The 23,021-nt window shown below is 41.5% G+C and overlaps 1 protein-coding gene across 2 annotated transcripts in view; it reads right to left on the bottom strand.

Moving 5' to 3' along the window:
* The window catches only part of NEDD4L (NEDD4 like E3 ubiquitin protein ligase), a 757,870-nt gene that overhangs the window by 400,994 nt on the left and 333,855 nt on the right, over positions 1-23,021 (bottom strand). For both annotated transcript variants that reach the window (XM_030192990.1, XM_030192991.1), the window contains exon 4: positions 5,736-5,774. In XM_030192990.1, the coding sequence (XP_030048850.1) occupies positions 5,736-5,774 (39 nt within the window). The remainder of the gene's footprint in view (positions 1-5,735; positions 5,775-23,021) is intronic.

The following is a 23,021-nucleotide window of genomic DNA, read 5'->3' as shown; positions in this document are numbered from 1 at the left end:
GAATTAAAGCCATCTACATTCAAAGTAACTTAGGTAAGCTTAACCTTGGTCCCCTAACCAAAGGAAGAATACAATTATCCAGTAAAGTATGGAAATGAATATTACTACTACTACTACTAAACATTTCTAGAGCGCTACTAGGGTTACGCAGCGCTGTACAAATTAACGAATAAGGACGGTCCCTGCTCAGAAGAGCTTACAATCTAAAGGACGAAATGTCAAGTTGGGGTATATGAGATTTCCTGAGAAGAGATGTAGTGATTAGGTGCCGAAGGTGACATTGAAGAGGTGGGCTTTGAGCAATGATTTGAAGATGGGTAGGGAGGGGGCCCGGCGTATGGGCTCGGGGAGTTTGTTCCAAGCATGGGGAGAGGCGAGGCAGAAGGGGCGAAGCCTAGAGTTGGCAGTGGTGGAGAAGGGTACTGAAAGGAGGGATTTGTCTTGAGAGCAAAGGTTACGGGTATGGACGTAAGGGGAGATGAGGGTAGAGAGGTAAGGAGGGGCTGCAGATCGAGTGCATTTGTAGGTGAGTAGGAGAAGCTTGAACTGTATTCGGTATCTGATCGGAAGCCAGTGAATATTCCCAGAGAGGCTCCATAGCTAGGCTCCCCCAGGAAAAAAAATTAACCAGCACATGCCCTGTAACAAATGTTGCTTCCCCCTCAAAGGCCTCTGGATCAAAAATCCCTGTGACACATCCACTCATACTCCCACCAAACCATGCAACCGATACTAACCACATACTCCATGCACACCACTGAACTTTAGTTGCATCCTCAGTTATAACTCCCTTCCCCTTCTCCCCTCTCATTCCAATAACACTGAAACATTGCCCTCTCCCCTCCCCATTTCCCCTGGATAATCAACAGTCTTCCAAAAATTACTAATATGTGAGAACTTTCCTCCCTCAAGGTCAAGAAGGGTACAAAAAAGAAAACAAATTAAAGCATGAAGTATACTCCTTTTCACCTTTGAGCAAAAGTGGTCTGCAAGTTGAATATTCCCCATTCCTTGACACAGTAAAAACAATTGGGATAGTTAGGTCATACAGCAGAAGAAAAACGTAATAATTAAAAATACACACAGCCCTCTATAATAAAAAGCAATATTGTTGATCGCTATCATTTCTAGAAATGAAAGTGTGAAAGCACTCAACTCAAACGAGTATCTTAACAACAAATGCAGGATAGTTCAGTCCAACATTAATACCATTACCAGTCAAACTGTGGCCCAGCTTTCACTGATCTCTCTGAGTATAGCATCACCTGACTTTAAAGTTAATGTACAGGGAAGCAAAGCTGGCCTGTAATCACTCCTTATGGGCCCCACTGGGCAACTTCTGTCTGAAGGACTCCAACTCCTTTGAATCATCAAAAAATATCATTTTACCATGATGTTGGAATTTCACTTTTGCCAGATATTGCATGGAGAGGTTAAATCCCCTCTTATACAGTTCAGAGAAATAAGGCACTATTACTTTGCGCTTCGCTTCCCCGCTGCAGAGAAACCTTGGAAGAGCAAGCGCTTTGAATTCTCATAATGGTTCGGTTGGGTGACTTGATATTTTTGTAAGATGCTCTCCATCAACATGCGAAATAATACCGGCCTTGGGCAGGAATTCTCTTCCAAGCACCTACCCACACAGTGCGCTCACTCTATCTGGAACTTGGTCTGCCAAACCTGCAGTTCCAATGTAGTAGGAAGCCACTGCTCTAACCATTTTCGAAGGCCCCCTTCTTTGATGGATTCTAGGAGCCCCACAAGCCAGAGGTTGTTTTTTCGGCTTCAGTTCTCATGGTCCTCCATTCAGTCCTCCAGGGCCTTAGCTCTCTTATCCAAATCACGCAGTCGCATCTCTATTGACGCAGTTTGATCTTCCTATTGGACTATCAGTGCCTCCATCTGTTGAAAGCATTGATTGTATCAATACCATCCTTAATTTCCTGAATAGCTTGATAGATTTGTGACAATTTGTCATCCAAAACAGCCGTCAGATGTTTTTTTTGGTCTTGTACTGCGGATCCAGCCAGGGTGATTACTGGGTTTCCATTCACTGTCGCCATATTGTGTACTGGTGTGCAAGGTTTCACTCTGTATAGTTTTGTACTTTTTCTCAGCATACCCCGCCAGCAATACACCTCAAAATGATCTGTCAAGCAAGAGTTTCCTTTTGAACCAAGCAGCTTCTACTCAGAGATGCATCCCGACAGAGATTGAAGATGAGAAGGGAGCACAGAGCAGCTCTCTGGGGCATCTTGCTAGTGACTCTCCTCCCCCCCCCCCCCCCCCCCCCCCCGGAAGTTCAGTAAACTATAGTAATGGCTACATAAATAGCTTCTGCTAAATTTTTTAGTCTCTCAGCTTTCATGTTTTCAAAGATATCTGACGTTTTTCATTAAATTGTTCTTCTTGATGGACATTCATAGGTATCATCTGAGGTAGCTACCCTCAGTACGTCATGCAGTCTCGTATCAGTGACAACACTGTACGGCCTACAGTCCTTTGCAATTCAGCAGTCTAAAGCATCCGTAATTGCATTGTTTTGAGCTTTGCTGATTGGCTTCTTCTTGTTAATACAAGCAGATATTGTAGGCTGCAAAGGGGATGAAGACATACTCTACAAAAAGTGACACTAAGTCAGACTTAGCCTGCAGGCATACACCTCATAAGAGCAATTAAGATTACTATTAGGGGTTTTCAAGTTTTGCTGTTAAGGCATCATATATAATTCCTCTTCTTTGAATGTAGTGCAAAATCATCACTGCAGTTTGCATTGAGAGAGAGGTTTTTTATGCATTATAAAAATCTTTTATAACATGTCAATAAAGTCCATATATACTCCGATGCACCTTTATACAATTACCCAGAAAAAGAAGGTACACCCCAAAACAGGTGAACATATATGTATAAGAAAGAACAAGCGCATAGAGGCATACTTTGTAAAGTATGGGCCCAATACTTAAAAGACTGAATAAATGCCACTGACTGGGGCCAGTCACAGATTTTCAGCAGCATTATCTAGATAATGATGCTGAAAATCACTACACAGCTGTTGAAAAATGTCTGGATAGCAGTGATGTTCAACAATACTATCTAGATAACTTACCCGGACAACTCAGGACAGCAAAACAGCAGTCCCAAGTCATCCATGGGTCGATGAACAGAAGCAAACACAGGCGCTAGAAGAGCCTGTTAGCACCATACTAGCACCTGCGTTTGCTACCGCCCCATGATCAGAGCCCTCATGCGTGAAACAACATGCTTGCGGGCTCTGAATGCAACTAGCATGCAAATGCATGCAAAACAGGGCTCTTAGCGCAAGTAGCATGAAAATGCATGCTAAACCTATTCCCCACCAATGATCTGCAACCATGGACCTCCAAGCTCCTGTGTTGGACAGGTCTGGGCTTTTGATAGCCTAGACCTGTCAAACAAGTGCAGTAGGATTGTGCCTGAGTGCATGCGCAGGCACAATCCTCTTGCACTTTTATCCTATGATCACAGTGAATAGCGTGCTTAAATCTGCATGTTATTATCTCTGATCATAGGGGCAAGTAAAGCCCCAAGCTGTTCCAGCACTATTTTTAGAGCCCTGTTTGGAACAGCGCAGGGCTTTCAATCATCTGTCCACCAGGTAGTTAAATGGAAACTGGTGCTGAATATCACTGCTATCTAGATAACGGCATTAGATGGCAGAATACCCCAATAGCGGCTTCTGCTAAATATCTGTGCTTAAATATCACAGGGGCCCTTTCACTAAGCTGCATTAGGTGCTAACGTGTGCCCAACACAGTAGAAACAGACTAATGCAGGACTCGCTAAAGCGTTCTGTATTAGTCCTGCCATCACCGTGCACTTTATTTATTTTGGGGTGGAGGGGCCGTGTCAAGGGCAGTGAATTGACGCAGATGCATTAATCAGCTAGCACACTGATATTACCACCACATAACTGGCTAATGCATCCATAATACAGGAGGCCTTAAACGCCTCCTAAACAACGCATGGCCAAAAAAAGATACAATAGCACAAGGCTGAATTTTCAGCCATGCTAGAAATGGACTTGGCGCACAGGAAAACCCTGAATAAGGATGTGCTAAGCCCATTTCTTAGTGCAGCTTAGTAAAAGGGCTCCACAGTCAGATGGAGAAGCTCAAAGGTTACCATGCTTGTAGTGCTTCATTTAGACTGGTTTTAGCCAGTTTAAATGAAACATTATTGTGTGGCAAATGCACAGAGGCTTTTGGGTACCATGCACTGAATCAGTGACCGAAAGTCCCATGCTAATGAGATTGCTAGTATTAAAATTAGCTCATTAGCAATTCTGTGCAATGCACAGAGCAATGGCAAACAGAAAACCCCTGCTCTAATGACTAAAATCTACCGACAGCTCCAGATCTGTAGGTAGGTTTTAGTTGTTAGAGCAAGGCGACTTTTACAGTCCTCTCTGCCTAGGGTTTCTGCTGGAGCATGACAGCGAGGACACAAAGGCAGAAGGCTGCACTGCTGCTCCTGTTGGAGATGTCTCCAGTGACTGCTGGAGGGAAGGCAAGAGTTCTGGCTGCTTCTTTTTTGCATCTTCCTAAAGATCAGGCACCAACAATGGGTCTGGAAGAGAAGGCCGCTGATTCCCTGCATCTGCAGAGCAAAAAGTCTTATTCCTACTCTTTGGAAGGTGGGGGGGGCAGTGTTGTTTAATAGGAGACTGGGAGCATTGGGAGCATCCCCCCCCCTTTTCATTGCACATGAGCACAAGACTAATGCTTAACACTACCAGTGTTCATAGAATTTGCATTCTGTTAGTGTTGAGCATCAGTCGCTACCTGTTTCTTGTTTTGAGAGCCAGTATTTTCCAGCACTGTAGGGAACAGTGCTGAAGTTCTATGCATCTTCCCCTCAATGTTTACAAGAAACACCATCCACTGAGAGTTTAAATATTGATCTGTATATGTTCAACTACCAATCCCACCCCGCTCTACTTATTCTCCACCAGAAGAATGTCTACGTTACTGTGCGTTAAAGTAGACATTATACCCCGGATTCTATATATGGTGCCTAGATTTGCATGTCTAAATTTAGGCTTGCACCCAAGATGTGTGCGCAATTTGAGTAACATGCCCTTAATTATCAATATGTGGGGGCCAACAACCAGTTATTGAAGTTAATTAGCACTTATTAAAATTTGCATGCCCATCTGGCTGCACACTATTCTGTAAGGCAGTGTGCCTAACTCTACTAGTGTGTAACTCAAAAGGGGGCCTGGTCATGGGGGTGTTGGGGCATTCCAAAAAGTTATGCGTGTAGCTACAGAATACGGTCTCAGCATGCCTAACCTTGATGCCAGCATTTACACAAAGTTTCAGCAGGCATAAGTCTGGCACCCAAAGTTAGGTGCAGGAATCGGCACTAAGCGTGATGCCATAAGGGGACTGCGCCCTTCACAGAATCAGGCTTAACGCTGTTTTTTTCCAGCACCAAATATTTAGGACATTTATTGAATTCCTTCCTACGTATCTGCGTGTCTACTTTGCATATACTCCAGCAATTTTTTAAGAGCCTTTATGAGCAATAAAAAGCTGTTCTAGACACGCAATTACCTCAGATAAGTTTACCCCACTCTCATACCCTTTGCTAGCAATCTCTCCCCATCCCTGTAGCAAAAGAAAAACCTGAGTGCCAAACTACTGTGTGTTAGATATTAACAATTTGCTGTAAAAAAAAGGAAAAAAAATACTTACTCGAAAATAAAACTCTTCATTCCACTTTGGATTCAGTGTCTGCAAAAGAATGTTTAAAACAGCTGTTAAAACATTTCTAGAACTTTCTGTTATATTCCTAATTAGAATACGTCCATTTCCTGTTTATATTACACATCGCATTTATCAATCGCCAATACTACAAAGTTCAAGGCAGCTCACAATAAGAAACAGCTGAGCATTCTCAGGAATAAAACAATTGAGTACAGTATTCCAAACTGATTCTCACTTAATTCACACAAATTTCTGGAATAAAAAAAGCTTTTAAAGACTTTAAAAACGTTTTATAATCCGATATACAGTATATCTTCAAGTCAAAGGTACAGCATTCCAATTCCTCATAGCTAAAAATATAAAAGATGTAGAAAATAGCCTCTTATACCTAATCTTTATACTGCTAGGGTATTGCAGTATTAAGAAGTGTTTAGAAGAAGCATCACAATTTTACTGAAATCTATAAAGAATTTTCATAAACTATGCGACAACAGCAATAATCATAAATAGACTGTGATCAATTGATTGAAAATTTATCCACTCAGTGACCTCTGCATGTGCGAGAAAGTATTTATGAGTGTAAACCAAGAATAGATTTTAAGCTAAAAATAGAAATCTATTGCCAAAGTCATATCATCTGAAACCTCCACAGGAGAGCTGAAGAGTCTAGAACATTTCATTATAACATTATAGTTAAACAGAAATAGCAAACTGGTTCTGTTACTACAGAACTGACAAAAGATTTCTATACTTCTCTATTGATAATATAAAACATTTTTATAAATATAAAGTATTAATAAACCTGATGGCATATTTTAAGAACAAAACCACATACAAACTGCAAATCTTGAGCAGCTCATTGATTTAAACCTTTTATGCGGCAGTATGCTCACCAGAAACACAATATCCATGCTTTATGTATATCAAAGCTTCTTATTCCTAAACTGTACCTGTACACTCATTGGCTAAGGTCATATGGCTTCCCATAATTCCTTTTGCAAGTAATGTACGAAAGTACAAGCCTCTATTTCCCTGAACGTCTGACTGACAGATGGTAATTTTTACTGTGCTCTCATGTCCCTCTTAATGACTTTCATCCTTTCTCTAGCTTGAAAATAAGTATTTTAAATTGCAATTCAAAAGCCATGGTTACTAGAGTCACAAAAGTGACCTCAGGACAACAGTAATGAAAGTGCCCTGTATTCATCTATTCGAGTCCAGCTCTTGGTTGCTACCAAGTCCATGCTGCGGTCCAAGAGTTATGGACACAATCAGTGCTGTAGCAAGCTACAAGCAGTAGGTGCAGCTGTACTGGGCGCTAGGGAAACCATCTCATGTCGTCCCTTGCACTGACATCACTACAGTGGGTGGGGCAGGAGTGCACCTCATCACTTGGGGGCATGTCACACAGGGTGCATTTGGCACTTGCAACGCTCCTGGACACAGTCCATCCATTCATAAATGAAAACATTCTTATTTAACATAGTAACATAGTAGATGATGGCAGAAAAATACCTGCACGGTCCATCCAGTCTGCCCAAGAAGATAAATTCATATGTGCTACTTTTTTTATTTGTACTGTCCTCTTCAGTGCACAGACCGTATAAGTCTGGCCAGCCCTATCCCCGCCTCCCAACCACCAACCCCGCCTCCCAACCACCAGCTCTGGCACAGACCGTATAAGTCTGCCCAGCACTATCCCTGCCACCCACCACCGGCTCTGTAACTTTTATGCATTTTCTATGTATACCAGATACATGGAAATATGATCATCTATTTGAATATATTTAAGTAAAAAACCTGGAACAATTCAGATTTATTTCCCTCTCTCAATCTAAATACTATTCTTCATATGCAATACAGTATTTTGATAGCCCTTATAACCAAAAATAGTGACCAAAGTATAACAGTACTACCTGAAGCAAGCAGCTTTTGTAGTGGGGCATTGGCATGGAACAGAAGGTACTATGACAGGTAAAGTGACATCAAGAAAGCAAGAAAATAATTTAAACATTATATTGAACACAACATAATCAGAATGCATGGTAGCCATCATAAAGATTTACTAGTTTTTCATTCTTTGATGCTTTCATACTTCATATGAATTTTCTCACCTTGATGGGTTACTTTTTTCTTTTTATGTATGTTCAAAACAAGAAAACAGATATGTAAGAATAATTATGTCACTCAAAGAGAAGGAAAACCCTATATAATAATTCTCACCACCAACGTTCTAAAGTAGCTGCCTGTGTCCGTGGCTCCTGGAGTTGCTGAGCTAGGCTCCGTAGTAGGGGGAGGAGTAGGGAAACATGTGGAGCAAGTTGCTCTGTGTGTTTCCCTACTCCTCCCCCTGCCTGGGAATCAGCTGTGAGTGCGCCGCTCAAACACCCCCGCGGCGCATCACCCACGCCCCCCCACCCGGCACATCAAACACCCCTCCCCCCCCCCCCCCCGAAGCACATCAACCCCCTCTCCACCCACAGCTGCCACTGGTAACGCTGTCCAGCCACTGCTGCTTCTCCTGTTGAGCAGCAGCGGATGCTACAAAAAGAAAAAAAAACCATAAATGTTTTTAAACATCAAGCCCGGGACCGCAGACAGCCATCAGGCATTGGCTGTCGGCTCTGCAGCTGCTCCTCCTCTCACCTCCACGTCATTGCCCCTGGAGTAAGACCCCAGAGGAGCAAAGCGACGTCAGAGGCGAGAGGAGGAGCGGCTGCAGAGCCGACAGCCAATGCCTGATGGCTGTCTGCGGTGCCGCACTTGATGTTTAAAAACATTTATTGTTTTTTTTCTTTTTGTAGCAGCAGCGGCCGGACAGGGTTACCAGTGGCAGCTGCGGAGTGGCGAGGGGGTTTGATGCACGGGGGGGGGGGAGGGGAGGGTCGCTGGACATGGGTGGCAGGGGAGAGAGAGGTGGGGAGGGGGTCTTGAGACCAGAGAGGTGGGGTGGGGAGGGGGGCCCTGCGAGAGGGGGGGTGGGGGACTTGCGAGAGGGGGAGCACACACTCACTGTCTCTCACATACACTCTATCACACTCTCTCTCTCTGTCACACACACACTCTGTCTCTCACACACTCTCTCTCTCACACACAAACACTCTCTCTCTTTCTCATTCTCTCTCTGACACACACACTCCATCTCTCACACACACTCACTCTCTCTCTCTCTCTCTCTCAAACATACACACTCCGAGGAAAACCTTGCTAGCGCCAGTTTCATTTCTGTCAGAAACGGGCCTTTTTTACTAGTAAAAGAATAACTCACATCTGATTGTCCACAGGAACTCCCCCCCTCGAATATTACATAATAAGATCCCATGAAAGATGGAGATTATTACAGAAGAGGTGATTTTACAGTCATAAAAAAATATACTTATTACCCCTACCATTTTAAACATTTAGGTGGATATCTTAAGAAAAATTAAATGCCAAAGGTTAAAACTTCAAAGTTCACAAATTAACATCTACCACATTTCAATAATACCTGGGAGATTATGGATATATACCCACACAATGTTATCATCCCACCAGGAAGCAAAATAATTTGTTTATATATTGAAGTGTCATAAGTACAGGTCAGGTTAAAGGAAAAATTCCACAAAGGGTTAAAATCTCAGCACATTTTGAGAAGTTGGCGTCTCTTGTAAAGAGTAGGCTTAGATAAATCAGGAAGAAATCAGATTTTTTTTGACCCAAAAAGCTTCTCATGATCTCTTACATATTGCCTTAAAATTCAGTCATGACACCTTCAAAAGTATACCCATGAGAAAAGATGGCGAGAATAAAACAAAGAGATGTAGTTACTTTAAAGATGTCTACCAAGTAGTGGAAGTCAGCATTTTTCAGTGGAAATCATATTTTTCAAGACAAGGGTCAAAATATAAGGCTGTAAAGAGTAAGACTCACGACTAAATCAAGGAGTATTCTTGTCAATACAAAATATTATAAACATATAAAATAATGTCTTAATGGAGAAAAGTGTTAAAATAGTATCAGAATTCAAGCAAATATGGAAGTAGTACAGAGGACCTTTAACAGTAGGAAAGTAACATACCTAAGACACAAATAAAAGCATACAATACAGAACCTTTGTAAACTAAGAAATCTTTCAATAATCAAAACCTAGAAGAGTTGTATTCTTTAAAGAATGACAGAGTTTGAATACATCATGGAGTAGGAATTAAAATCCTTGCTCAAACATCAACTTCCACACTATGATGAAATAAAGATTCTTTCCCAAAGACAGAATGGTACAACACCTTTGATAACTTGGATAATCATCCACATAAATGGAATTAGGCGGTAAGAATATAGTTTTTCCTTGACCTGAAAGGTCAACCAATTCAGATATATCAGTTTGTACAATATGATTAATGTAATGGAATGTGTATTCAGGGTGCCTAAATATATTAAACTGCAAAATCCAGCGGAGATATCATCTCCCTTTCAGAGGTAAAACACTGCATAAGAGAAGAGAGAACTAGAAGAGCAGTAAAAAAAAAAAAAAAAAAAAAAACAACCCTATCCTACAAACATCCTAGCAATATATATAAAAAAAAATTGTTTGGCACATATGAAAGATTGTTTTGCACATATGAAAGCAGAAGCCAGCATACAATAAAGCTTAAAATGCTTATTTACATGATAGCCTAATCTGAAGGTCCAGAATGCATCAGGTCCCAAATTCAGACACGTCTACCCTATTCCAATACCCAAGTAGGAGGCAAGATGGCCTCTCTAATTCTCAAAGCCTCAAAATCTGATGTGAAAAATCATCACAAACTCTGTAGTCTTCATTGCAAACATTAACAAAATTTTCACACCAAACTATACTAGAACCAAAAGGGAGATGCAGCAGGAATACTAAATGCAGCTAGGACTACTTTATAATATGAAGAAAAGCAGAACAGGCTCCTGTGATAAGTCTAAGAGAAACTGAATAACACAGGAAACAAATAAGAGAACACAGCCTGACCTGTATACCCCAGCACGCCTAGCCTGATACAAATAGCACAAAAGACCGTGAATAAGAATGTCAATAATGGCTGGAAAATTCTTCAACAAGGATTGACAAATTGTAATGAAATTGAAGGGGGGCAGACTCAAGAAAAATGTCAGGAAGTATTTTTTCACGGAGAGGGTGGTGGATGCTTGGAATGCCCTCCCGCGGGAGGTGGTGGAGAGGAAAAGGATAACGGAATTCAAACATGCGTGGGATAAACATAAAGGAATCCTGCTCAGAAGGAAGGGATCCCAAGAAGCTTAGCCGGTGGTGGGAGGCAGGGCTGGTGGTTGGGAGGTGGGGATAGTGCTGGGCAGACTTATAGGGTCTGTGCCAGAGCCGGTGGTGGGAGGCGGGGCTGGTGGTTGGGAGGCGGGGATAGTGCTGGGCAGACTTATACGGTCTGTGCCCTGAAAAAGACAGGTACAAATCAAGGTAAGGTATACACAAAAAATGGCACATGTGAGTTTATCTTGTTGGGCAGACTGAGTGGACCGTGCACGTCTTTTTCTGCCGTCATCTACTATGTTACTATGTAACACTTTCTACTGTTTTAAAAACGAATGCAACAACTAGCTAAGCTTTTTATTAATTCATATAAACATGAAATCCTTGGTATCATGAGAAACAGTCCAATCAGGGACTTCATATCTAAAACAATGCTCATGTTGCTTACAGCAAACATCTACATCCAAGTTTTCGTCTGTTTGATTTAATAAGTTGAATGTGCCTATGGCTAAATTCAAACCTGTTCTTCTAACACAACTAACTCTCACCAGAATTTTCCTGATATTTACCTTCAATGCAGGTGAAACATGGTAGCAGGTAAGGTCTGAACTTGACCAAACTTAAGTTGCACTATATTTAGATGACAGACTGAACCATTACAACTACAACTGTCATCTCTCAAACAAACAGTTAAGCGCTGCGATCTACAGTCAATGATTAGCCACCAAACAATTTTGTATCTGCTACTCCTAATTCATCTGTTCTCTCTGCAGGAAGGATGAAGTATGGTCAGAACTAACAGTGTGAACTAAATAGGAAATACAATCTGCTCAGCTAGAGGGGCTAACATATTTCCTGTTTTGCTACTGCAGTTCATTGCCATAGTCAGTCTCCACATAAGGGAAATGTGACAGTTCAGCATAACCTCAACAGGCAGAGGAGAAAGCTGTGGAAATCCTATAGCTTGCAGGAGACCAGAAAATTAAACACAGAGAGAAAAAAAAAGTAGTGATGGAAAGACAGGGAGAGGAAAGAGAAAAGAAAGTGAGGAAGGGGGCAGACAGAATTAAAGTGTTCCAGGAAAAGTAAGAGAAGAAAAAAGGGAAAGGTGAGATCAGACATAGGGGAACTAAGACAAAAAAGGTGGTGACAAAAACTGAACAGGAAGCTGGACTAAAAATATGTCAGTTTGACAGGCACAAGAAAGATTCACAGCAAGCAGCAGAAACGAAGACCAAGAAAGAAGAATGTACTCTGTAAGTGCAACAGATTTATTTGTACCCCACATTTTCCCACCTATTTGCAGGCTCAATGTGGCTTACATAATACCATAAAGGCGTTCGCCCGTCGGTTGATAACAAATACAGGTTGTGTTGTGGTCGAATTAGGTAGGTGCGTGTCAGGCACCGTGATGGTCGAAGGGAATGAAGATTGTATATTGTTCAATACGATCATTGGTTGTGCTGTGTTGCTGGGTGTAGGGAATTACGTTGGATTGGTAGGATAGACCTTTTTGAAGAGGTTGGTTTTTAGTGATTTTCTGAAGTATAGGTAGTCCTGGATTATTTTTACAGGTTTGGGGAGTCCATTCCATAGTTGTGCGCTTACGTAGAAGCTGGATGCATAAGTTGTTTTGTATTTAAGTCCTTTGGGTAAAGTAAGTTTAAGTATGATCGTGATGATCTGATTCTGTTTCTGGCTGGTAGATTTATAAGGTCTGTCATGAATCCTGGGACTACACAGTAGATAATTTTGTGAAAGAAGGTACAGATTTTGAAGATGATCCGTTCTTTGATTGGGAGCCAGTGCAGCTTTTATTGGAGGGGTTTAGCACTTTCGAAGCGTGATTTACCAAATATCAGCCTGGCAGCTGTATTTTGGGTGGTCTGGAGCCTCTCAACAAGATTCCCCAGGTACAGAAGGGAACAATCCCTTTTTATTTTTCAAGTAAAGAAAGAGAGAGAGAATAATGGGCTCACCTCCTGCCTGCTGGAGACTGAGAAAATACTGAGGCTAGGTTCACATGGCCAGGGCTGTTATTGGCTCTTTAGAGTCAGAGGTTTCTCATTCTCCACCTGCTGGAAGGCATGCACAATCCATCAGTCCAATCCTGGGCCAGTCCGGAGGGACGCTAAGGAAATGTGATTTAAAACATTACTTGCCAGCCTCTATGCCAACCTCACATGCTATACTCAAGTCCATTAGAAAAGCATGCAGGCCCCTGGAACACAGTCTAGTGGTGGGTGCAGACAGGTGGACCCAGGCCCATACCTCTCCCTACCTTTTATACTAATGGAGGAAACTGTGAGCCCTCTAAAACTCACCAGAAACCCACTGTACCCACATATAGGTGCCCCTTTCACCTGTAAGGGCTATGGTAGTGGTGTACAGTTGGGGGTAGTGGGTTTTGGGTGGCACAGCAGACAAGATAAAGGAGCAATGGTGAGATGTGTACCTGGGTGCATTTTATGAAGTCCACTGCAGTGCCCCCTAGGGTGCCCTACTGCTTTCCTGGGATGTCCGGGGGACCAGTCTACTAAAAATGCTGGCTCCTCCTACATCAAAATGACTTGATTTTGTGCATTTTGCACTTGAACTTTTTTTTTTTGTTTGAAAATGGACCAAACAAGAAAATGTCCACATCACAAAACCTTGTTTAAAACAGTGTTTTTGAAAACAATAGATGGACGTTTTTCTTTTTTTTTAAAATGACCTTCTTTCCTATTCAGATTTTGGACGTTTTTGCAAAATGTCCAAAGTCAGACTTAGACATCATATCAAAAATGCCCCTCCACGTCCATCATAATAACAAAGTAAAAGAATGTGGTAATAATGTAACATAAAACTTGATGGGGGGTGTATTAAGTTAATGGAAGCAGTGCATTCATATCTATCATATTCATACACATTGTGAATATCCAGAAAACCTGACACAGGTTTGAGACCCACTGTAATAAATTATACCTTAAGTTCAACATAATTTACTCAAAAGACTCTGTGGCAGTCTATGCATACTATAAATTATCATCTGAAATTTTTGAAAGAAAAGCATGGATAAGAATGTATATTTTTAGCACTTTCAAATCATATTTTAAAAACAAATGTATATGCTGGTTCAATAAATTCATCTAGTGGGTCTAAAGTTAAAGAAAAAGTACAACATGGGCTTGGCATCAATTGTACTGAAAATGACTTTCATCCAAAAAGGGTGAAGTCATTTTCGAAAGGGTGAGGGATAAGTGTGAGGACCATGAAGGGAAAAAGGTGGAGGCAGAAGAAAAAAATTAATGAAATTACAGAATAAGCACAAGTGGATCCTTAGCTTGCAAAGAAGGGAAGACAGGGCCAGACAGAAATTGGATTCCCGACACTGAAACAGGAAGTAAATTCAGAAGACTGGATAAGCCTTACATGCCTCATATTCTCTGTTTCTGTGGGGCCAATTTTCTAAATAATTTATATGAAAACCAGTAGCTGGTATCTGTATTCATCATCTACCCACAGATTTCAAAATTTTATAAGCAGAGTACGGTGACAGCTACGTAACTGACCGGCCCCATACGATCCATAGAAAATGTGGTAGGGTCTGAATCAGAATGATGCTGGACTAAAAATTTAGAAATAACAAAAGAAGTACAACAGCAGCCAGTAGGCTCAACCACAGTAATTTAAATTAGTCAAGGTGTATATGGTCCTTATATTATAAGAGCTATTTGACTTTTGAATGTCTGAAAAATGAAATTTAGACAACCATGTTGCATGTATCCAGCTGCGGGGAGAGGGATTTGGACTTAGATTTAATTCTGTCCAGGTCCAAATCCAAGGCGAGTTACAGTAAAAGGTACTATATAGATTTCCCTGCTCAAGAAGATTATAAGACTTATAATCTGTGTTACACCTGAGGCAATTCAGGGTGACGAGACTTGTCTAATACTACCATAGAAACATGACGGCCGGCCAATAAGGGCAAAATGGTCCATCCAATCTGACCATCCTCAGCAATCACTATCCCCTCCTTTACCTAAGAGATCTCGCGTGCCTGTCCATGCTTTCTTAAATTCAGACACCACCTCCACCAGAAGGCTATTCCATGTGTTCACCACCCTTTCAGTGAAAAAGTATTTCCTTAGATTACTCCTGAGCTTATAACTCTTAACTTTATCCTATGCCCTCTCATTCCAAAGGTTTTCCTCCATTTGAAAAAGGCTCACCTCCTGTACATTAATGCCATGAGATATTTCCCTCTCCTGCCTTTTTTCCAGAGTATACATATTGAGGTCTATAAATCTGTCCTCCTACACTTTATCACAAAGACCACTGACCAATTTTGTAGCTGCCCTCTGGACTGACACCATCCTGTTTCTATCTTTTTGAAGGTGCGGTCTCCAGAATTGCATACAGTATTCTAAATAGGGCCTCATCAGAGACTTATACAAGGGCACTATCACCTCTTTTTTTCCTGCTGGCCATTCCTCTCCCTATGAACCCAAGTATCCTTCTGACTTTAACCAATGCCTTTCCTACGACCACCCACAAGTCCAATTCTTCTTTCACACAGAGAAGTACTTCACCCTCTGTACTATAACATTCCCTTGGATTTTTGCATCCTAAGTACAAATCTTGCCAATTTCTGGACCATTCTTCAAGCTTCACTAGATCCCTCATCATGCTAGCCACACCCTCCAGGGTATCTACCTTATCACAGAGTTTGGTATCATCTGCAAAGTGACAAAACTTACCAGACAGTCCTTCTGCAATATCACTCAAAAAGATGTTAAAAAAGAGCAAGTCCAATGACCGATCCCTTCTATTTAACCACTTTTTAACCCAGTCAGTCACTTTAGGGCCCATTCTGAGGGCAATCAGCTTACTTACCAGTTGCCTATGAGGAACTGTGTCAAATGCTTTGCTACAATCCAAGTACTTAATCAGGTCCCATCGATTTGTCTAGTTTTAGTTTAGCTAGCTCCTTATGAACAGAATCTTCTGAGAATCCTTGTCTACCACACATCCATTCCCATTAGCATTTGGTTTTTCATGGTCCAACCCCCAGTCTTTCTTCCTTGGACACAGACCAGAAATAATTGTTAAGTAGTTCAGCTTCTACATATTCCTCCCCATCACCCTTGAGCCTCAAAATGCCATTTTGGCATTTCTTCCTATCACTTACATATTTAAAAAAAATATCTTGTCTCTCAATTTTACAATAATGGCTCTCTTTTCTTCCATTTGCATTTTTGCTTTTCTGACAGTTTTTACAGGTATTTTTTGCCTGTCTTCCTCTTCCTGCAATATCTTGTAATTTATGAAGGCTAACCTTTTTCCCTTACATTTTCAGTTACATTTGAGAACCAAAACAGCCTTCTTTTCCTCTTTTATGTACTTTTCTAACAAAGGCTTTTAAAATACTGTAGCTCCTTTAAGTTTTGCCTACTATTGTTGTTCTTCCTTCAGCTGTTCCCCCATCTATAACCTCCAATCTTGAATAAGTCCTCTCTTCTTGTGACGTAATATTGAACCACAACATTCAGTGATCACTAGATGCCAAATGATCACCCACCACAACATCAGAAACACTCTCCCCGTTTGTAATCACCAGGTCTAAAACAGCTCCATCCCGCATGGGTTCTATTATCAACTGATGGAACTATTCTTCCTGTAGAAAATCCAGGATCCCCTTGGTTCGAGATGACCCCACAACAGGGACACCTCAATCAACAACCACCATATTAAAATCAACTATTAGTAGTAACTCCCCTTTCACAGCTATCTTGTGAATGTCTTCTCTGTCCAATTCTTCTGACTGTGAAGGAGGCCTGTATATCACACCAATATAAACACATTTTCCATTCCCTCTTTCCAGATAAGCCCACAGTGCTACTTCTTTACCCCATATGTCATGCAATTCTGTCATGCTATTATTATTCTTAACATATAATGCCACTCCTTCACCCTGTTTTCTTATCCTGTTTTTCCTGAGTAGATTATAGCCAGGTATTCCTATATACCAGTCGTGGTTCTTCGTGAACCATGTCTCCATGACTGCCACTAACTCCGAATCAGCTTCTACCATTACAGCCTCTAGACCTAGGAATTTGTTTTCCATACTATGAGCATTGGTATACAAAGCTTTCCAGATATTACCCTTTGTTTTCCCATTTCTATAAAGGTATTTGATGTTTTACATTCCTGAGGGTTATTAATGACTTTGGGGCTTTTCTCACCTATCCCAAGCAAATTTAGTTTAAAGCCCTTTTTGGTACATTAGCCAGTATGTTATAGAAGATATTTTGTCTCTTATTTGATAGATGGACTCCATCTCTTCTTAGTAGCTCTTGGAAAATCATCCCATGGTCTAGAAAACCGAAGCGCTAATGTTGGCACCATCCATGCAGTCACACATTCAGCTCCAGGATGTAAGCTTCTCTCATTTGGCCTTTACCTTCAACAGGATGATGTCATGGACTCAAGGAAGTTGAGCCCTTGGGCCACCGCCACAGACTGGCTAACAGCAGGCGATTCACTCGGGCTAAGCACTGCACTAGGGCAAAGGACTGGGCAGGGCTGAAGCAGGCAAGAGGTACGCAGGAATCAAGCAAGACTAGGCAGGCAGAAAACAGGCAAGGTGACCAGCTGCGAAGGCAATGATGGAATGTAGGACCTTTGTTTAAATAGTGCCAACACTGGAAGTGCATGCATTCCTCGTGGGCCTGGTGCTTCCTCCATCAGTCCCCAACACCAGGTGCTTAGGCATGCATGCATGCATGCACACACTCATGCACCCGGCTGAGATTGGAGAAGCTGCAGAGACAAGGAGTACCACCCTGGGTAGCGCCGTGAGACTCAACTAGAGGGCAAAGGTGTGTTGGGTAGTGGGACATAGTAATAGCTGTGACAGTACACCCTTCCCAAGGGCCCCCCTCTCCGGAAATATTGCACCCAGTTTTGGAGGGTTTGAGTCCAGCAATATGTAAATTGAGTAGAGGCAATCCAGAGGAGGGCTACCAAATCAGTTCTAAGTATTTATAGTTAGCCCTATGTGGCATGACTTGAAACCTTCTTTTAGAAGAAACAGAAATTTGCTTTCTTGCCAAGTTAGTTAAATATTTTTTTCCAACCCTCTTAGCCTCGTTTTCTAGCAGCAGCCAAGGAAACTGAGATTTTTTCTTACTTTTTGGTTATTTTCATTTGCATATTTTTCAGAGTTATATTTTGTCTTTTTTGCTTTTTCTTCTCCCTTTCACATCCTTCTTCTGGTACCTCTACCTCCTCCATCTCCATCCATCTCTTCTATGCAGCACAGCTATAGATGGTAGCCTCAAACTGATAGGGATCCAGACCCACTACATTTCCAACACCATTCAGCTCTATGAACCACATTTTAAATACCTGGGGAATTTTCCAACCCAATATAAATAAGAAGTAAGCAGTTAGTTCTGGAACAGAGGGTCATAAGCGGACTGAGAGGATGGGAGCTGATGCAAGATTAATGTAAAGAAACATTACAGTAAGACCTCATGACTATTCAGCCAAATTAACAAAACAGAGGAACATTTATTCTAGCAAATATTTGTTTTGCAAACATTCTGTATGCAAAACAAATACTGAAAAATGCTACCCAACTACCTATTGCATTATCAGCTAGACAATCAAATCTTAAGCCTTATGATGCTACCACTACGGATCAATTTAGGTCAATAAATTTTTTAGGGCATCTTACACAATTCCCAGGTAGATAATTTAGGGCTCCTTTTACAAAACTGTACTACGGATTAGCAGCATGCTAAATGCGAAGAAGCCTATTCTTTCCCAAGAGCTTCTTCACATTCAGTGCATGCTAATGATACAGCCCTTACCTAGTTTAATTTCTTATATACCACCTGCAAGCCTAAAAGCTATTGAAACAGTGTACATTCTCATACAGCAGGTACATTCCTATCCCTGGAAGGCTCACCATCTAAGCTTGTACCTGAGGCAATGTATACTTGCTCTGAGGCAGGAGCTAATATGGGCATGCACTTCTATGTGTATATTTTATAAAGTACTAGAAAACGTGCCTGGCATTGCACAGGAAATAGGATACTGCATCCAATCAGAGTTCCAGGCAAATGGAACACTGAGCACCCTCAAGAACCCTTGGGTACACATTTTGTGCTTGCTGACAACGTGCTGCTCAGAAGTTCATCGACAGCATCAAATGCCGCAATGTCACTGGTCAGATAAGTGGGCTGTTGCAAGTGGGAGACCAATGTTTTTTTCAACAAAAAGTAGTCACTGCCCTCCTGCTAGATAACAGGATGGTCCTTGCAAAGTTCTGTTACATTTGGTCACACCATGTTCAAATGAATGAACACCAAATAATGAAGCACTCAGTAACATTTAAGCTTCTGAAGAAAAAAAAAAACAGGTTTGCCAAAGTATTGAGTTTTTTCATCTGTAAACATACATGACAGATGACATGTAAAGCACTATGGGGTCCTTTTACTAAGCTGTAGCAAAAAGTGGCCTTTGTGCGCCCTTATGCGAATCTTCCCTGTGCTCGAAGGCCATTATTACCACAGCTATAATATGGCTGATTTTCTATTTTCTTTATCAATGGCCATGCACCAATAATGACATTAGTGCACGGCCACTTTTTTTTAAATTACCATGAGAGCACTTACCGCCACCTGTACTGTAGGTGCTAAGGGCTCGTGCAGTATTCCTGTGTTAACCAGTAAATGAGCAGTAACAAAGATGCACAAACTGGTTAGCACAAGAACGCCCGCTCTCAGTCCATGAAATACCCCCTCAAAAAAATTGAAATATCATTTAGCACGCAGTAAGTGCGCACACATTTTGGAATTACTGCAGGACATCAGAGTGTATCCCTTGGTATTCCATTTTTAGCTATATTAGACACACGTTAGCAAATAACACAGCTTAGTATAAGGGTCTCTATTGGCTTATATTCTAGTTTGGAATGACTATCTTGCTGGACTTTCTTTGCTTAATAGAGGAAATCATCCTTTAATATCCAAATGGTATGTCAATGTATGTATTTGATTCTAGGTGTCATTTTCTTTCGTATGTAACTGTGAAAGCTATAAAATGTTTGTGATGTAACCCTCTCAAATATATCTCAATGAAATATCTTAAAAGTGTTAAGAACATAAGAATAGCCATACTGGGTCAGACTAATGGTCCATCTAACCCAGTATCCTGCTTGTAACCGTGGCCAATCCATGTCACAAGTCGCTGACAGAATCCCAAATAGTAGCAAGAGTTCATGCTACTGATCCCAGGGCAGGCAGTGGTTTCCCCATGTCTGTCTCAATAGCAGAGCAGCAGAAGAAACACCCACAGGAGGTGAGAGAACAGTGCACCCTACCACTGTAGTGGAATCAATCAAGGAGTAGGGAAGATATGGCACTTCCAAGGACCATGAGGAAGATGCAAGGAATGGAAGTAGATAGTTTATTTGCAATCAACCAAAAAGGACTCGACACAGGAGCTGTGTTTCAGCGCCTAAGCAGCTGCCTCAGGAATTTCACCAATCTGGAGAGTAAGGGTGCAGCTGACAAAACTATGGGCCCTGTTTACTAAGCCACATTATAGGTGTATGCGCCTACATTATCCTATAGGCACCTACATGGGTAGCGCACATGCTAATTGTAGGCACATTAAAAATGCTAACGCGCCTTAGCAAACAGGGCCCTAAGTAAGTAGAAAAAAATCTTTAAATCGAAGAGAAAACCCTCAGCTAAAGACTATGGATTTTTCCTCCAGGAACTTGTCTAAACCTAGATATGCTAACCGCTTTGACCACATCCTCCGGAAGCAAGGTACAAAGCTTAACCCCCGGTCTTTGTACTTTTTAAAAAAGTGAAAAATCGATTCACTTTTATGCATTCTACACCACTAAGGTGTAGACCCTCAGCCGTCTCTTTTCTAAGCTTAAGAGCCCTAACCCTCTTAACCTTTCTTCATATGAGTGGAGTTCCACCGCCTTTATCATTTTGGTGGCTCTTCTTTGAACCTTTTCCAATTCTGCTATATCTTTTTTGAGATACAGCGACCAGAATATTAAGCTTTCTAATTCAAAGAGCATAAAAATACAGGCAAATGAAAAAAAAATTACATGTTGCAAATTAAAAACTATAAACAAGTTCTTGACACTCATGAACTTGTTCTTATAATGTTAGAAATGTCTGAATTTTACAGCTTATGTACTTGTTGGTTTTGCTTTGTAATTTCATTTCTGTCCACGTATGAGCACAGTTGTGTGAATACTATATACTATGCTCCTGTGCAGCATTTTCCCTGTTTTACAGCCAGGTAGTCTCAGTGGAATAATTACTGCTAAAACTACTACATAGTAATATACGTAGTAGATGACAGCTGATAAAGACCTGTATTGTCCACCACCCAGTCTGCCCAACAAAATACCTTATATGAGCTTATGATATGATACTACATATGCATACTTGACTCTTGCAATTTTTAGGGCACAGACTGTAAAAGTCTGCTCAGGACTGGCTTTGCTTCTCAATTACTGGTGTTGCCATCTGATCACCCCTAAGATTGTCTGGTCCCCTGGAGGTCTGGAAAGAGATCTATCAGAAATTAGGGCTTGGGAGGGGGTTAACAATGGAGGAGTTAATGGTTATAGTACTGGTCTTACAAGCCAGAGGTGGCCGGTTCAAATCCCACTGCTGCTCCTTGTGATCTTGGGCAAGTCACTTAACCCTCCATTGCCTCAGGTACAAACTTAGATTGTGAGCCCTCCTGGGACAGAGAAATATCCAGAGTACCTGAATGTAACTCATCTTCAGCTACTACTGAAAAAGGTGTGAGAAAAATCTAAATAAATAAATAAATATGCTGGAGAATAGTTACACATATTTTTTTACAGCTTGTTATTATACGCCTGCTAGGCATATAACCACCACCTGCTAGGCTGCATGAGATATAGGATAAAGAGGGAGGGGTTACTATTTGTTCATAGGGGTGTATGGAGGAGGGCACCTTTCTTCACATATTGTTGGGTGTGCTAAAATTTGGACATTTAAGAATGGGCTCTTCTGTATATTGGACAGCACAGTGGGCAAAAAGATCCCAAAGAGTATGGAGGTCTGTCTTTTAAAACCAGGCTGCTTAAGTAATGGGAGATGGGGAAGCTAGACTGGTTATGTTGATTATAACTGCAGCATAATTCGCAACAGCAGAAGAGTGGAAGCAGAAAGAGCCCCCAGATATTTTGAAGGTTTAGACTCGTATACACCATGCACTTCTGATGACCAAATTGACAGCACCACGGATGGGGAATATTGATAAATTTGAGAAAATAGGGAAACCATAACAAAAATGTTTGGAGACACAAGGAAGTCGTGCTAAAGAGATATTCAGGATTGGCCATTAGGGAAGGGGAAGGAGAACATGGGAAGGGAGTTGTTTGTGGGAGTAGACTATGGAGGGGGTGGGGCAGGTTAAGGAGGGGGTGAGGGAGCAGCTCTGTCGTCGTTATTGGGGGAAAAGATGTTAACAAATGTGGTATGTAAAGAAACCTCAAGTACCAAGCAGAATTTGGCTGTTTTATTTATTAAGAGACTTCACAAATAAAGAATTTTCAAAAAGAACATTTAAAAGCAACTTTGAAAAGGTGGGCTTTGAGCGTGGATTTGAATAGGGCCAGAGACAGAGCATGATGTATCAACTAATTAAGGGTCCTGTTTACTAAGCCACGCTAGTGTTTTTAGTGCTCGCTAAACACTAGAGTCGCCCATGTGTTCCTATGGGCAACTTAGCATTAGTGCATGCTCATCATTAATGTGCACCAGGCCTTTTTTTGAGGGGGTCCTTGGGGGTACTGAGTACCAGCACCTTTTCCATTGTCTGCTAAAATTGACCCACGGTCCCCAAGTTTTAATGAAAGAGCTCAGGCTCTAAATGCCAGTTCTGCCTTGTCATAGATTCTGTGGCTGGTTGAAGGGGGCCTGGCTATTGTGGAGTGGGTCCCTCAGTGATCACCCCACCCCTGAAGGGTGGGTGGCCTGGCAATT

The sequence above is a fragment of the Microcaecilia unicolor genome, chromosome 2 (genome assembly GCF_901765095.1).
Source record: "Microcaecilia unicolor chromosome 2, aMicUni1.1, whole genome shotgun sequence".
In the NCBI taxonomy this organism is placed as follows: domain Eukaryota; kingdom Metazoa; phylum Chordata; class Amphibia; order Gymnophiona; family Siphonopidae; genus Microcaecilia; species Microcaecilia unicolor.
Note: the sequence above shows the minus strand (reverse complement) of the source record. Positions and strands in the feature narration are given on the sequence as shown.